At 34.4% G+C, this 17,471-nt stretch overlaps 1 protein-coding gene across 1 annotated transcript in view; it reads right to left on the bottom strand.

Moving 5' to 3' along the window:
• Positions 1–3,447: 3,447 nt before the first annotated feature.
• The window catches only part of LOC142344645 (DNA-directed RNA polymerase I subunit RPA1-like), a 97,594-nt gene continuing 83,570 nt past the window's right edge, over positions 3,448–17,471 (bottom strand). The window contains exons 26-28 of the mRNA XM_075396460.1: positions 8,882–9,115; positions 4,241–4,432; positions 3,448–3,838 (exon numbers count right to left, since the gene is read on the bottom strand). Coding sequence (XP_075252575.1) covers positions 3,756–3,838; positions 4,241–4,432; positions 8,882–9,115 — 509 coding nt within the window. The 3' untranslated portion in view covers positions 3,448–3,755. The remainder of the gene's footprint in view (positions 3,839–4,240; positions 4,433–8,881; positions 9,116–17,471) is intronic.

Here is a 17,471-nt window from a genome sequence, read left to right as displayed (position 1 = left end):
TGCTTTAAAAAATGGAAAGAAAAACAAGGAAAGGAAGTATTGTGGGTTGGGGCGGAGGCGCGCAGGGGGAGGGTTGAGAGCGTTGAAGCTTAATATATAATATAATAATTAAAAAAACATAATATAATTGCAAGAACAATTTTAATAAAATTATATAATTCAATTATATTCGATTATACAAGTTTGTTTGAAAACAACAGACAAAATTTCCTGCTAATTAAGTATTAAAAAGACAAAAAACAGAAAAAAACAACTTGATATTTCATTTTTCACCCTTTCTCTTATGTTTAGTACCCAATCTAGGAATTTAATTTTTGTAGCTCAACAATTTTCGATTTAACGAATTGAAAAACTTCCTTTTCTTTGAAATCATAAAACAATCATTAAAACTAGCACCTAGTTAATTTCTCTGACTTCACTTGTAAGAAACCGTATCAATGTGAGAAACTGTGACAAATCTTTCTAGAGAAAAAAGGAAAAACCAAAATTAGTCGAAAAATTTTGTTCATCTCTTTTGGTTTTTTTCGCCTTCTCGACCGGTTTATTTTGCGTGCAATTGAGAGCCTCAACATCATGCTGTTTATAAGTATGCTCAATGGAAAAAGGAGAGGAAAAACAGACAAAACATTAGTTTTGAAAAAAATTCTGTGGGAAACTACGCTGAATCTCAAATTTATTTAAAATTTAAAGGAATTGATTAAACATGGCATATTTCAGATGAGAACAGCAATTAACTCGGTGAGATTTTTTCCAATTTATGTTCTCTTGATTGTTCCCGACGCTTCAGGCGACCTTCAAATTTCAGCTATCCATTGAAATTGTTCTATCACCAAATTCAGTTACCAGAAAAACTGATGTTTCAAATCAAATCACGGAAAATTCTTGAAAAGGTAGAAAATCATTTTTTGTATATCTTGCGCAAGTTTCCGCAATACATTGTAAACCTCCCTTACCGGTGCTACTTGCTAATAATGTAAAACAACAGAATGGGTTCTATATGACATTGAAAGGATGTAACGAAACTCAAGCTCTTGAAGGCACGATTTGTTTTTTCATTTCCAACCTCTGACTGAAGGCATTTTAAATGGTCTCAATTTAAATAGCAGTCGTATTCAAAAGAAATCGTATAGGACTTATCCGTTATAAGTGTTCACTTCAAACAATTCTTTCCACGTTCCAAACATACTTTCCAACGTTAACTCAAATTCGATTGACTCATCATATTGCCTTTGTTTGAAAATTGTAGAACAATAGAAATTGTTGAAACATAAGTCACATTAATGAAACATAGCCGGCAGATTGCCACAAAATAGCCGCCGTTGACGCGCTTGATGCACATCGGGATTGAAACAGAAAAAGAAAGAGATAAATTGACGAAATTTTCTATTTTTTTCAGTGTCAAAAAGTGTTCTAATTCGACGTTTAATTTCGATTGGATTCAGAAACTATACTTCATTTAGCTTCAAAACTGAAAGCTAATTAGCTTAAACCGATGTCAGCTAGCAAACACTTTAATGGACTTTGATAACCTAATTCTCAAAGACTTAATGACCGGGCTTTATCGGTTCATCCCTCTTTTGACTTTACTCTTTTGACTTTGACCGTATTCACTATATTGAGTAATTCAATGCATGGAAGAATTTAAAGTCCAGTCAGTTTAAACAGTGAGTGTGGTCAGTCAGAAGTCAAATGTGAATATCGGGAATTACGTAAAACGAAAAACGTGATCTAAAGGTAAAGCAAATTTAAAAAAAGGAGAGCGCCTAAATAACAGCCGTTTGAGAGGCTGACGGCGGCTATTAAACAATATAGCCGGCAGACTGCTGGAATAGCTGCGAAATAGACTTGCATACCGTATATTACAGATAGAACCAGAGTTGAGAAAAACTCAACGCGGTCACTCAAAAAAACTTTAATTCAAAACACTTTTCTATCATTGAAAATATTTTCGGGTGCAAAAAGTATTTACAACGCACAGGTTCGAACTCCAATCCCCGTTGTAAGAATCAAACGCATTCACCACACGTCTACCAGTCCCCTTGTTATACTTCAGCTTACATTCGAGTTGTTTGTCAACAGACATAATTTATAAATGCACGCAATTTAAGTCACGCAAAAATTTAGAATCAAGCGTACAAAAATCACTGCACGTGAAGCGACAGTGTTCTAGAAAAAATATAAACAGAAAAAGAGCGTCAGGCGACTAAACAAAAAACCTAGCAGGAGAATTCTTGGCACAATTCAAAGAATTTTCATTTACTGAAGAAAAAAAACTGAAAAAAAGAACTAAACCCAGAATGGACTATGAATGGACCACTCGCGAGAAAGCAAATTATTGCTCAGACACCATTTTCTCACCTTTGAAATTAGATCGAAAAAAATCATGCCGCACAACCACTTGCTTTTTCGCTCTACTTCCTGTTTCGGCGTGGCCAAAATGATCACTTCAATTTGCCTTCAAAAATCAAAAAAATTTCTGAACAGATATTAAAAAAGACAGCTCCCAATGCAATTCAAAATCTTTGAACTGTAAAAAAACTAAGAGCACCGCAATATAGCTACGCCCAGCTTACAGCTGTGATAAGTTAAACAAATATCTTACAAAAGACATTTTTTGACTTCTTGATTTTCGGAAACATTAAAAAATTCCTCTTGATGTCCGCCGTCTTATTATTATTATACTTTTGAGGACATTGGATACCTTTTCGTAAAGCTACTGGAAAATCTAGGGTTCTGAAGACTTCCCTTCCCTAAAAATTTTCTTACAAGTCCACAAACTCACCTCCAATATTTATTTCCTGAGATATTGAGGTGTCATAATTTGCTTCATAAAAGGAGACCAACTACTATACAATTCCATACCTCTATGAGAAACATACCCGGCAGATTGCCGGAAAATAGCCGCCGTTGATTCCAATAAGCAAGATTGGGATTGAAATAACAGAAGATATTGAAAAAAAAAAGATTTTTGTACAAAAACATTTTTTAAGTCCGATTTATTTTGATGGCATTTCGTAGTTGAACATACTTCTGTTTCTTAGAGAGAGGCTACAGGGGCTACTATCAATAACAATAAGCATTAGAGAGAGGTAACTAATACTTATAGGAACGACGTTCAAATAGCGGGCATCTAAAATTGGGCTTTATGGGTTTATCCCGTTTCTATTTCTGACTTCAATTTTTTATACTGACTCTGTTCATTTTGAATTGCTTTGCTGAGCAACTGATGTTCAAAACCACTTTTAGCAGAATGAGAGAAGAGAGAAACTAGCCTAGAGAAGTCAAAAAGATTTCACGCAAAATGTTGAAAAGGCGGCAAAATGAGGTAAAGCGAAACATTTTTTTATTCGACGAAGTAAAAAAAAAAAAGGAGCGCTATAATAGCCGGCTGAGAAGATGAGGGCGGCTATTAAAAAGGAAAAGATATGAAATTGTGTTGAACAAAAGTTTGTTAAAAGAATCTTTAATTAGACACCTTGTGTTAATCGTGCAAATAAGGCACATCAAGATCAGAAGCATCTAGGCTATGTTACTTGATAGCTACCCAATTCAGCACAATCTGATGACAGATCACTCACTGAGCGAGAAGACAAGCAAAGCAGTCAGTCATAGTAATTTAATAACTCCCTATCTAGTAGCGTTATCATAATATTCCATAAATCAACATTATATTCAATCTACCTTTCTCTATATCAAGAGTTTCAAATTGAGCATCAACAAACATCAAATAGCCGCAACTTTCAGCTTCAATTTGTCTAGTCGTCAAATGTAATCCTCTTTGCTTGCTGTAATGTTTCGCCGTTCGATCTTTTTGCCAAAAGGTCAAAAGAGCCGGTACCTGAAATAAGGTTGGACATAAAACTGGTCATTACCTATGTACTTCATAGAAAATCATAGTTACAGGCTTGAAAATTCGGCTAGATAATTAATATCAAAGCTCCCTTCAACGGTTTCAATGAAATGTAAAAATTTGAGGGAGGAGGATGATATTATAAGGATTTAGAAACTTATCCTACACGATACAAGATCCAGTGTGAAAAATTAGCTGATGTAAATAGGGAGTAACTTTCTCCAATAATATACATTGTTAACCAAGATTATAGCAAAAAAATTATCGTTGGAAGAGTAGCCCAATGCTGAATTTTTCTCATACCCTTTACTTTTTCAAAAAAAGCTCTTTATATTAAAGTGAAAATTGTGCTCGTATATTCTTCGTCTTATCATCTGAAGTCAGACTAACCAATGCTGCTGACTTTTCCGACTGAGATGCATGCAGAGGGCGAGAGGAGGTCATCGGGGTGACCTGACACAGCAGCCTCTTTCAGAAAGCGGAATGCACTCTCAAAACTGGCCCTCTGAATATGAGAGGGATTGGATGCTATCTGCCGCCTGTCAAAGGCTTTTATAGTCCCACTCTGGGTCATGAAATCAGCTACACAAACATCAATGGCATTTTATTTGCGTTACGCCATCTGACTATTCAATACCTATTCAAATTCAAGTTTATCTCCATATATTGAATAATACAATGTTTCAGCTAAGTTTCTGTAGTAAAAATGACGGACAGTAGCCACTTTTTCAAATTGTCATTTTAAATGGGAAGGCTCATTTTTCTCTACTATTGCGTGTGGGGAAAATAACAATGAATTCAACCACTAAAACCGACAAACGTTGCTCATACCTTTTAAAATCCCGGGCAGTTTAAAAGGCCTTTAGTAAGAAACACGTCTCATTGCCTTATTTCAAAACCGATTCTGAATTTATTCTATTCTAAGACGAAGCACTCTCATTGTATTTTTTGCTCAACGTCAATGGACTGACGCAAACTTATTATATGCCAATGTATGGGTTTTTGGATCTTTTCCGTTTGTGAACCCCCCCCCCCCCCTCCAGTAGGTTATGTGCCTCCCAATTACAAAGCACGTGCCATTAAATAGTAATTCGCCATGTAAAAATATGGCACGTGCGTCCGGGGGTGCAAATAGTATGCACCCACTAAGCTTGCGGGTGGGGGGCACAAACGGAAAAGATCCGGGTTTTTATATGCCAATGTATGGGTTTTGATTAGATATGCCAACATGGAGGCCCGGTAACGTGCGTACGCACATAAGGTTCCGACCCCGCTCATCCACATTTCTGAGTTGATTGGCTACCAAATGATGAAGAGTTAGAAAACCTTCAAAAACATACATATCGTTCAACAAACAAGGAAAACATGGAAAACAATGCTGTCCCGCTTTTTCACCTTTATTCAATTAACTCCTTATCATTTAACCCCAATTTATTACCCCTGTATCATTTAACCCCTCTATCTTTTAACCCTCTGTCATTTTACCCAGATTTTAATCTTTCTAGAAAATAAGGATTATTAAATTAGCAATATATCATTCGGCCATGCCTCGAGGGCCATGGCCATGCGTCAGCGGCCCGTCGGATTTGATATGAAACTATCACAACCAAATGTGGGATTAGTTTATCCACTTGATTATGACAAAACATGCCTTAATGTCGACTGCTAATTGGCGGGATGAAATGATAGTGGCGAAATGATAGAGGGGTGAACAAATCGGGGTTAAAAGATAGGGGGTTAACTGAATAGGGGTGAAAAAGCAGAAGCGAATACAATAATGGCACCCTAGAGAGCCGATGAACGTTGTTGATATTACGACTACTAGAAAGGACAATAATAAAAATCAAACAACAAACACTATTTACGACCAAAACTCGAGGGCTATAAAAAAAATAAAAAATCAAACTCGCATCAGATAAAACCTAAACGAAACAATTCAAGCTATACTTCATTAGAAAAGATATGAGACCTGACCTCAATGCGGCTGGTCAACAGGTCGACAAAAAAGCAAAGAGGTGCGAAATTCAAAAATACGATTCCATTTTTGCAAAACAAATAATTTTACCGTTATTTATGTCATTAGATATCAACTGAAATCCCTAAAATCTTCATTTATATCTCCATGAATCTCAAATCTCCAAAAATTTCATATTTTATGAAATCTTGTAACAGTAGTAACAAAGCCGAGAAACAAATGCTTGAAGCTGAAACCATTAGAGATCGAATTGTAAATCACTGGAAACGGGTTGTAACCTGTGTTTACAGAGACTGAGCTACAAATTGACCAAAAAACCATTTTAAAAAAAGACGAAGCTCAAAAACCAATGTTTTTGAAAACAAATATTTTCAAAAGTCATAGCAGACTTAAAATTTCAAAACAGCAATGGATTAAGTTGCAATACCTCAGGAAACCAATTGGGCCTGTTATTAATGAGAATATGTCACGACCCCATAAAATAACAACAAATACATAAAGAAGCCAAAAACTTCAAACAATTTTACGAGATCACACTATTCAAGGCACTATAACTATAAAAAGACGCCTGCAAGAACTGTATTGACACTTTTTCTTCATTTTGACATCAAAGAGCCTTATTTATTAAAAAAAACACTGCGAGGAGATGACAACAAAAAAAACCCAAAAGTTTAACAGTAGAAATCTCGAAAACTTTTTGTGAAATTAATGGTGGAAGCAATAGTTCACAACGTATAAGCAAGCGCAAGAAAATGTGCGAATCAACAAAACTAATGGAGAATTCTTATTAGTAAGATCGAGTTACATGGTTACTTAAATTAAAGCAAAAAGGATACATTAAACATAGACGGCAGATTGCCGGAAAATAGCCGCGATAGACGCTCGTGGCCTTCCATGAATTGAAACACCTAAAAAAATCAGATAGACAGATCGACCACCAGTCCTTTAATAGACCACAAGACTTTTTGGGTTAGCTTCGGACTGTCAATTTTTTGACACATACGTTCTATAAGGAAAAAGCCCTTAAATAGCTATTTCAAAATTGATATTCGAAATCAAAACCTCAAGACTAATAATCACGAACTAGGGCATACAAGATTGGCACTACTTAGATGCACACTATTAACTAGTAAATCTTCATAAAAAAATAAAGTTCCATAAGTGAGTTCAGAAGACATTTTTTTGAGTGAGGTAAGTCACGCAATTGACCTAAAAGCAGAAACGACGTCACGTACATAAATTTTAACTGCAAAGCAATAGAAGTCACTGAAGTCAATTCCAAGAAGTCAATTCCAAGAAGTCAGGTCGTAAGAATCATCGATGGAGACGACGAATTAAAATAAAACCACGATGTCCCCAATAATAGCCGCTATCGCTTCGCGGCTATTAAAAAAAGTTTTTCCTAATTCAATCTTAAGGTCATTTAAAACAAACAGCTATAAACTGAATTCTTTATTTAGGTTGAGTTATATCTCCTGGAGAAGTAATTGAGACCTATTGTTATTAACTATATGGCGTACAGCAACAAAAAAAGACAAACATAGGCAAAGACAAAAAACATTTAAAATTTGCGAGATCACTGTCTCAGCCCAAAAAGCATGAACTATATAACTAAAACAATTAACATATCCAGATACGCTTTTTTCCAACGCTCTGCATTTTCCCTACTATGCTTTCCTTCAATTAGACTTGACAAGGAAACAAAATGAACACAGAAAATAAGCAATTATGCTCAAATATAAAAATTAAGAAAACGCGTATAAAAGAAAGAGACCATTTGTTAAACATAGAACCAATACGAATATCAATTAATAACCCACAGGAAATCAGTTTCTGCTTGATTTTACTGAGACTGCGTCCGAAGTTGAGAAAAATAAGGTAAAAATTGTGGCAAAGTTCAAAAATTAACCGATATTTTCTTAAAATAATTATAAAGTCAAAACAGACATTAGATAACAACTAAAAGAATCGTCTAAATCCATTTAAAACTTCCAAAGAATAACTGGATCTTTGACTGGGGACAATAGGTCGCTACAAAAATATAACAAACTACAAATTATAACTACAAAAATAACTTCATATAACTACAAAAATATAACAAATGAATGACAAATTCAAGAAGTACATAAAATTTTTAGGAAAACAATTGGTCATAGCCACAAAAACCATGAGCTTATTCTGAAACCGTATTATAATCTCGTTGGGCCTCTTTTTTGTGAATGGTATCTGTCATTCATTGAGTGCTGATTTGAGTTTCTGCTCAGTAAAAAGAAGTTTACATAAAAAAACCTTTACATAGCGGAAATATTTAAAAAAAAAGTCGCGCCCCATTAAAATCTACATTACATTCTCTCGTGAGCATCCATGGCGAGATCAAGATCAGCCCAAATGTTACTGTGCGTCTTACAAAATACTCATTTTTTCAAATGGTTGCGAAATAGATCAATTTACATGAAAATGTAATAATATGGCCGCAGTTTTAAGGTATATACTTCCAGCAAATTTAAAATAAGTGGGCTAAAAAGCAAATTTTGTCTCGAAAATCGAATTTTGAAAAATTTATCAAAAATTCTAGCCAAAAAATTCAGATCGAAAAATTCAGCAACCCTCCTCTATCTTCAGAGATAAAATCAATAACACTACAGCAAAAAAATTAAACAATTGACGATAATTAGGTCAAAAATACCGAAAATATGAATAAAAACAGATGAATTACGTCAAATATTCACGAAACTTTAAACCTCGATAACTCCCTATGAAAAGCGAAAATTGAAAAAATCGTTTTAACTCCATATTCTACGCTGGACGGGCTTTTTAATGATACCACTCACATCTCTCTACGATGATTATATCGATCGGCCAAAATTGTCCGAACAAAAAAAACCCATTTGAGTATATAGTTCCTCCCCCACTAAAGTGGGTCGGAACAATGAAGGGGTTTTGGTTAGAAAATTGTCAATCTGGAACTTAATTTTAAATCCACAATTTGCGGGCGAGACGTATCATTTTCCTTTGCGCCTGTTGTTGAACAAGTACTTATGATGCCCATGACTAACCAACGAGTGACAAATGGCGCCTGTCTACTGCGATGCCATAACTGCCGAACACAGCACCCAACTCCTTGATAATACCAGCATACGCAGCCTCTATGCCAAAGTGCTCAAGCAAGTGATGAATGCTGTTCGTGTACAGCTGGTTCAAATCAAAGACATTTGAGAAAAGAGAGATGAACTCAACATTCACTCCCTCAGTGACAAACTTCCCATCTGACACTACTGCTCTTGTAACACCTGAAGTAGATCAATTAGATGCAATAGACAGCGCATCGAGTGCAAAAAATTGAAAATCTGAACCGATAACTTTATACTGATACTGAACCGATATCTGTATCAGCTAAATTCTTATAAAAAGTATTGAAAAAGCAGCCCATTTCATATTTTGTAGAATTCTCTATTCAATAAAAAGCAGAATTCAAACAATAGCAGACATGTTGCTAGAAACATAACCAACTGCTGCGACCAGTTATAAAAAGAAAAGAAAACAGACCATTGAACATAATAAAAAGAGAATATGAGCAGTTCAAAAAATTTGAACATTAATCCAAACGTCAAATTCTTAAGGTGAATGCTTGATAGCAAAAAAACCCGTACTCAATTTTTATAATGAGGTATGGTAAATATATTAAATCATTTATCCAAAAATATAAGTTAAGAAAGCAAGAAAAAAAGTGACGCACGCAAGTTTAGTTGCTGAGAGATAAAAGTAACTGAACAAATTTGATTTTAACTATTAAAGCGGACCTTTTCAGAACCACAAACCAAAAAAAAATTAGCAGGTAGATAGCCGAAATAGCTGCAGAAAGATGCGATAATTGCGAGCCACTTAATAAAGATACAAACAGATTAAGAGCTTAGTTGACTGATGCGCCAATGAAATTTACAACAACGGATTAAAAATTTTATTTTGAACGGGAGTTACGGGAGTTGAGGGGTTGGCCTTGGTTTTAGCTAGCTGAAGCACAGCAAAGGGAGGCTAGCCTTGTACGGTGAGGACTATAAAAGCTGGAAGGGGAGCAAAATATCCCAATCTGCCTCCTGAAACAATATTCGGCAGCTTCGCTGAACCGTACACTTACCATTGAGGTAGAGAGTTGCTCAAGCACTTGAACGCCTTCGGGCTTAACCAATTTATCCCGTTGTTGAAGACAAAAAGGCAACTTAAATCACTCAAGTTAACAAAACTGAAAAAATTTGTCAAGCCCCCTATTTCGTGACATCTTATTACCTGATAAACATATTGCGTACCCGAAAACCTTAAAATTTACCCTTTAAAATTCTATGAAAACGAATTTGTATAATTGGTAAATACTGTGAAGAGAAGTTACGTACTGATGACGTATGTTGATAACGTAAAAAAGCAGGAAATTGCCCAATTTGAAGATCAGTAATTATTGATGCCGGACCAATACAACTAGAGGTGCAAAACTAAGGAACCAACAGTCACTGGAACACCGGAGAACCGGTAGCCAGTTGAAAACTTATCTGGAAAGTTTCTTCAATTGTAGCAAAACTAATAATTTCTCTTTGAAAAATTTTCTATGAAAATGGGGAAAACAAATAGAAGATCGAACTAGATATCTTTGTTAATTTTCAAAGTTAGAAATAAACTGAGGGAGTTTAATCATAGCAGCGAAAATCTATTTGAACACAAGGCAACTAGTGGATAGATCACGCATTGAAATTGCCCAAATAAAGGCTATTACTAGCTAATTGCATTCAAGTTATATCAGCTAAAATCGCACTATGAATAAACTATTATAGGTCCTTGTAAAATGAAGAATATTCTAGTTAATTTTCTCAACTATTAACTATAAAAACACGCAAAGAACACCGTTAAAAGTTAGTAACATGCAAAAATGAGAACTATTTAAAATGAACTATCCTAGTTAATTACTCCGAGTATTAACATCTGAATAGAAAACAAGATAATACCGCTTATAGTCAGTGACAGGAGTTATTAACTGTTTGCCAGTTTAACAAAACAAATTCGGATTATTTGACAAAATTTGATGTTGCTTTAAATTATTTGGTTTTCCTTTATTCCTTTGACACGATTATTGAAAGCAGCTTGACACGATTATAGAACAGCATTACAATGCAATAACCGGTAACAGAGGAACGAAAGGGTGCAAGCTGTGTTTGAGTCTTTGGGGCCTACGAGCAATAACAATTCAGAAGTATTTGAGTGAACAATAACTGGGCCCATCTCAACGACATCTGCGACAACAGACAAAAACAACACAGGTTATTTAGAAACGCGGTTATTGTGAGTAAAGGAATATGTAAAAATGATTATTGGTAGTTTATTTTATGTCTAATTATATTCAACAAACTCTCCCCGCCAAAAATAACTGTCGCTCCTACTTTAACTTTATTGACCACTAGGAAATAACATGAATAACTCGCAATAAAACGTTCAAACCCAAGCTATTGTATAACTTACTGCGAAGGGATGTAGGTGGGTGGTAAGGTAAGTGAGGGTGTAGTGGAGGTTAGGTGCCCCAGGGGTCAAGTTGTTGGGGGTGGGCGAGGCATGTAGGAGCAGGGGCCGGTTGTCTGTATTTTAGATTGGTAGGAGAGACTTAAATGGGATCACAAAATCTCAAATGACATTTTCACCCACCAGTTCCTAATTTCTATACAATACAAACTAAATTTCTGTTAAATTCCATTGTTAGAAAACCGAAGTCAATTTATCAAAACAGGTGAAGGTCAAAAAAGTCAAAATCCAAGTAATCAACAAACTTGTTCCAGCTACAAAAAATATAATACAAATACTTTACTTGTGTTAAAAAGACCAACACGGTACAATAAATGCATCAAACTTCGTTCGAGAGCAATAAAACATAAAAATGAGCAAAACAAAACAGAAAAGTACGCAACAATTATATAAAAATCTCGTCATAAAACAACTCTAACAACCGATAAACATCAGGTAACTGAGAATGAGTTCATTTATTAACTGTTTTAGATCTTCAAATCCCACTTAAGGCGGAATACCCGTGCTGCCAAAGTCCAGTGGTCAGTTAGCGAAAAGAAAAATTACAATAAGATACAACAAGGAGGCTCGTTAATGTGCGTTCGCACAAGAAGTTCCGACCCGAGCTCAGCTAAAACTTTGACTTAATTGTCAAACAAATGAAGAGATAATCAAAAATAGAAGTTTGAGTTAAAAAATCTTTACATACCCAAACTACTAATAACAATTAATGCTAATAAAATAATGTCATGTCTTATAACAGCGCTCACGAGATCTGCCATTAAAAAGACTGCGAGAAAAAAATAAACATTAAAACTTAAAATTTCACAGCAAAAACTCAATATCTAATTTTAAGAGCACCTAGTAACAACTTCAAAATGCAATCAGATAAAACCTTAGCTACACAAAATTTCTTCTTCTTAACTGCACGGCAGATGGGACTTTTCCTTAATGGGACTAGGTAAAAAGTCGACAAAAAATAATGAGGCAAAAATCAGTCAACATTTTTAAAAACGTTTCATAACTTCGAACGTCTTAAAAACCCTTAGCCTTCAACAAAACAATTCTTGATAAATTTACTAAGAAGTCATTACGAATAACCTGTATTTGCTCAGACTAAGCCATAGAAACGAACTAAAGTTATAGGAAAACTGAAAAAAAAACAAGCAAATTGCCAGAAAATAAAATATTGAAGCAATTAAAATCATTTTCTTTTAGCTGAATATTGTTTCTCTGATTTCAATTGTTATTTTTACTAATTCAGTTAAAATCATACTGAACAATTAAATAAGTTCACTCGGTACTGATTTGAAAAATTGGGATCTGTTTGTGCGCGAATATGCTAAAAAAACAGAGAAAGAAACAAAAAATGACCACTCAAAAAACTATGAAAACGCATATCGTCCACCAAACAAAACATCAGTTACGATATGCTATCATTAAAACTGTTAATTTTTGAATTATAAGGAATTGAAGGGGACCTCTCAGTGATGAGAATAAATTACAAGTTGACGATAAAAAAACCAAAACTGAAAATGAAAAATTTTTGAAAACGAATAATATCAAAAACTTTAAGACTATTAGCAATAAACTGACTGCATCCAGAAACATCATTCATTCATTTCTCAATTCGAAGCTTATGAGACCTGTCAGCATTTTACGACTACAGAAAAATTTTTAAAAACAGTCGAAAATATCAAAGTAAAAAAAATTGTCGGAGACTATGTTGTTTGTCATAAATAAATTATCAATAAGACATCATAATAAGTCTTATGACAATGAAAAGATCAACAAATACCGGCAAAAACCAAAAGTTCAAAAGAAAAGTGCGAAAAGATAGTTTTGAAGCCATTTAACCTGTAAACTTTTCTCTGAAAACCTTCTCTGCGATCCATTGAAAAACTTTTTTAAGCAAATGGGAACTATCAGCATAACGATAAGTTTTAAGAATTCAAAAGAAACCAAATTAATGGAAAAATATCCAAAAAATTTTATAAAAAATATTTGAAAACTCGTGGCATCAAAGTCATAAAACCAAAATTTAGAAGCCAAAATTGCTATACTAAAAAGTTTTCGTTGCAGTAGAAAAGAAGGAGATCCTGTGATTACTGGAAATGACTTACAGTTTTAAAAAAAGTAAGAGATCGGTTAATTTTCAAAAAAAAAGTCGAAAATTTATTTTTAATGTCTTATCAGCCATAAGTTGTCTACTCAAACCACTAGATAGGTTCACGTAATGCTCAATAGCACGCCTATAAGACTTTTAGTCAACGAGCATATGCCGTAGGAGTACAAAAATTTAGTAAAACCTCAAAAAGCTAATCAAAATTTCATTAAAAATTACGAAAACTCAGAGTAGAAGCGAATGAAAGCAAGAAAGTTTCCTAGAAAACCGATTTTCTGTTCCTTGGACTACATTTGACTGCAAATGAGGTTCGTCATTAACGGAATCTCGATATGAAAATTGACTAGTCTATAGGTTACTTTAAAAAAAAATACAAAAAAAATGCGAAAAGTTTTCTAAAGAAACAGCTCTCAAATATAATTCGAGTTTTTTTTTATAGTAAACTTACCCATGAGACAAAAACTAGCATTTTTGTCGCCTTTCGTCTATCAGGAATGCAAAATTGTTTCATTTAGTAGCATGAAAAGTAATCTCGAATTAAGTTTTACGGAAAAAATCTTAATTTGAACGAAGATTATGCCAAAAGTGAACAAAATCATGCCAAATGCCCTCTGTTCACACAAAACTTTTACACTCGATAACTCCTTGAAAAAAAAAAAGAAATTCAAAAAACCTTTTTAATTTCGAATTCTACACTGGACGAGCTTTTTAATGATACCACTCACATTTCTCTACGATGAATATATTGATCGGCCAAAATTGTCCGAACAAAAAAAAACCATTTGAGTATATAGTTCCTCCCCCCACAACTGGGGTCGGAACAATTAAATCAAGTTATTGAAGTTTCTCAAGCATAAATCGAGTCATTAAATCCAAGCGTCGTTAAAAATCATGAAGTTTCCTTTTCATTTTTTTAAATTTTTCAGCTGTGACGGGCGTTCAATGAAAAAGGTCAAGTTGTTATCAATTCCTCTCGATTTGCGGTCGTACTCAAGGCGAACGTGCTGTTGATTCTTCCATGGTTATCAATCTGGTAAACTTTTATTAAGCAGCCGTTTCAAGCAACCCCATAGCCATTTTCTGATAAGTAGTTGTCAATAATTAAAGCCAATTAGTTTTGGTTTTTATCAATTTTCCGAAGATGATTATGACTTCGCATCATCTGACTTCTTCATCTTGAATGGAGAAACTTTCTGAACTATTCCCATGAGCGACATACCGGGGGTTGTCAACGCTCCTAATATCCACACTAGGCGCCCGACTTCAAGAGCTTTTTGGTCCGTTATCCATCTTGGTCACTTAGCCGTTGGGGTATGGACTCCAGAGGTAATCTCGTCCTGAACCTGGGTATGAAAGGGCTATGCTTTCCCAGTTTTATTTTCGATAGTATTTTGTAGCTAGTAACTTTGAGTGCACCCTTTCAAGAGCTCGACCAATGAGAAATTTGTTCCATGTATTGGGTTGGTAAGGCCGGCAATATTTTTGCACGTATGTCAATATTCTGCTGTTGAGGATGTCAATTTGTGGTACAAAAAAATTGAATGATTCTTCATTTAAAATTTACAGCCTCATAGCATGACAACTCCGGGAATAAAATTCAAAGAAATGACTGGAAAACTAAAACAATTGTACTGCTACTTGAAGATTGAAAACTCGGAAATTCAAAAAAATGGTCTAAATGCGAAAGAAATTAAAAATTTCATTGAAAATTTGTTATAATCTTTAAAAGCATTATTTTCACTCCAAAACCATTCAATAACCAGTCTTCAATTCCAAAAAAAATTCATTTGCCCCTAAAGGCCGGAAAATTAAAACAGCTGGCAGATTGACAAAAAAAATACCCGCAATAGCTCGGTAGATCTGCAGTCTCAAGTACAAGAAAAAAGACAAAATAAACGTCTTTTCATTAAATGTTGAGATGTTATAATTCGATTTGAAATTTGTTTAACTTCTTGCTGCTTCTATTGCCTACTCTCAAATAACCTTCAATTAGATTGAAACACGTTCACTTGACCTTATCTCTTTGAAAAAAAAAAGTAAAGAAAAGTCTATTGCGAAGTGAAGAAGTCATTTCGGACCAAAAACCTAATCAAGCGAATGAACCAAAAAAACTCGCTCCACTAAGAATTAGAATTGACGTCATGTACGCAATTCAATTGAAAAAGCATGAACAAATGAATCAAAAGCAGATTTGAAGTGATTGTGACGTCATATTGATTGTAACGAAAATCTTGATGACGAAATAAAAAAACCATAGCCCGAAGACTCCTTCACCGAACTGGCGTACACGTTCCCTTGAGCCCCGTCCAACCACACAACGATAAAATGAGGCCACTAATTAACTCTACAAACTATTTTGCATTAATAAAGGAGGAAAGATAAGATGAGAAAGGCCAAAAATGATATCTGGAAAAACATCTGATAAAATTTCATCGCAAGTGGCGCCATCGATACCACTATTGCCAAAACATCTGGCTACACAAAAACTGCATTCAATAACTGACATTATTTGAATTAAAAAACAAGAGAAACGCTACATACAAAGAAAACCGAGGAAAAGTGAAGAAAAAGAAAAAGGTATTAAAAAATTCCAAAAAAGTACTTCAAAATCATGAAAATGTGTGACAGATATTTTAAAAAAAGACAACCCCCAATACTGGGGCTTTTAGAATGAAAAACTGTAAACTCGAAAAATCACATAAAATAGTATGATTTTCCTGATTTAAGTTAGGGTTACCAAAACAAATAGACCAAAAACACAGAAATGAAAGTAATTATGTCTTGAAAAAACCTTTATCAACTTTGACAAATGTCAATTTCGGACTAATCAAATAAAAACTCAAAACATAGCCAGCCGATTGCCTGAAAATAGCCGTCGTTGACGCGCTTGATGCACCTCGGGATTGAAACAGAAAAAGAAAAGTTAAATTGACCAAATTTTTTCTATTTTTTCAGTGCAAAAAAGTGTTCTAATTAGGCCTGCAGTTTTGGTTGTATTCTAAGCTATAATTAATTCAGCTTCTAAAATGAAAGCTAATAAGCTTAATACCATGTCAGCTAGCAAACACTAATGAACTTTGATAACCTAATTCTCAATGACTTAATGACCGGGCTTTATTGGTTTATCCGTCTCTTTTGATTTTTCTCTTTCCACTTTGACTGTATTCACTATATTGCGTAATTCATTGAGTGAATGTATTTAAAAACCACTCAGTTGGAACAGTGAGTGATGTAAGTCAGAAGTCAAACGTGAAAGTCGTGAATTAAGTAAAACGAAAAACGTGATCAAAAGGTGAAACGAATTTTAAAAAACATAGCAAAACATAGCCTGACGTACATTTCAAAGCATTTTCAATGACTAAACAAAAAACTAGACCTAGAACGGACTTTGAGCGAATTGGGAAAACCATTTCTAAAAAAATTCAGAACACAGCTGGCAAATTGCAAGAAAATAGCCGCAATAGCTTCATAGATCTGTAGTCTCAAGAAGAAGGTAAGAGACAGACCAAAAAAGACTCATTCTTTTCATTAAGGGCTGATATGTTATATTTTGATTATGAATCTGTATAACTTATTGCTGCTTCTATTAGCTGCTCTCAAATAACCTTCAATTAGAGTGACAAGCACTCACTTGACCTTATCTCTTTGAATTAAAGCAAAGAAAATTCAATTTCAGTGAGGAAGTCATTTTTAAGAGTGAGGTAAGTCATGTGTGACCAAATATTTAATCACGCGAATGAACAAAAAAACTAGCTCCACTAAGAGTGAAAAATGACGTCACGCACGCAATTCAATTAAAATTGCATGAACGAATGAACAAAAAGCAGATTTGAAGTGGTTGTGACGTCATATGGTTGTAACAAAAATTTTGACGGCAAAATAAATTAAAAAACCAAGAGAAAGCCAATAGTAGCCTCAGCTATCGCTTCACGGCTATTAATAAAAAATAAACAACAGAAAATCAATGTCAAAAAGCCGCATGT

The sequence above is a fragment of the Convolutriloba macropyga genome, chromosome 8 (assembly GCF_964194025.1).
Source record: "Convolutriloba macropyga chromosome 8, txConMacr16.3, whole genome shotgun sequence".
NCBI lineage: Eukaryota > Metazoa > Xenacoelomorpha > Acoela > Convolutidae > Convolutriloba > Convolutriloba macropyga.
Note: the sequence above shows the minus strand (reverse complement) of the source record. Positions and strands in the feature narration are given on the sequence as shown.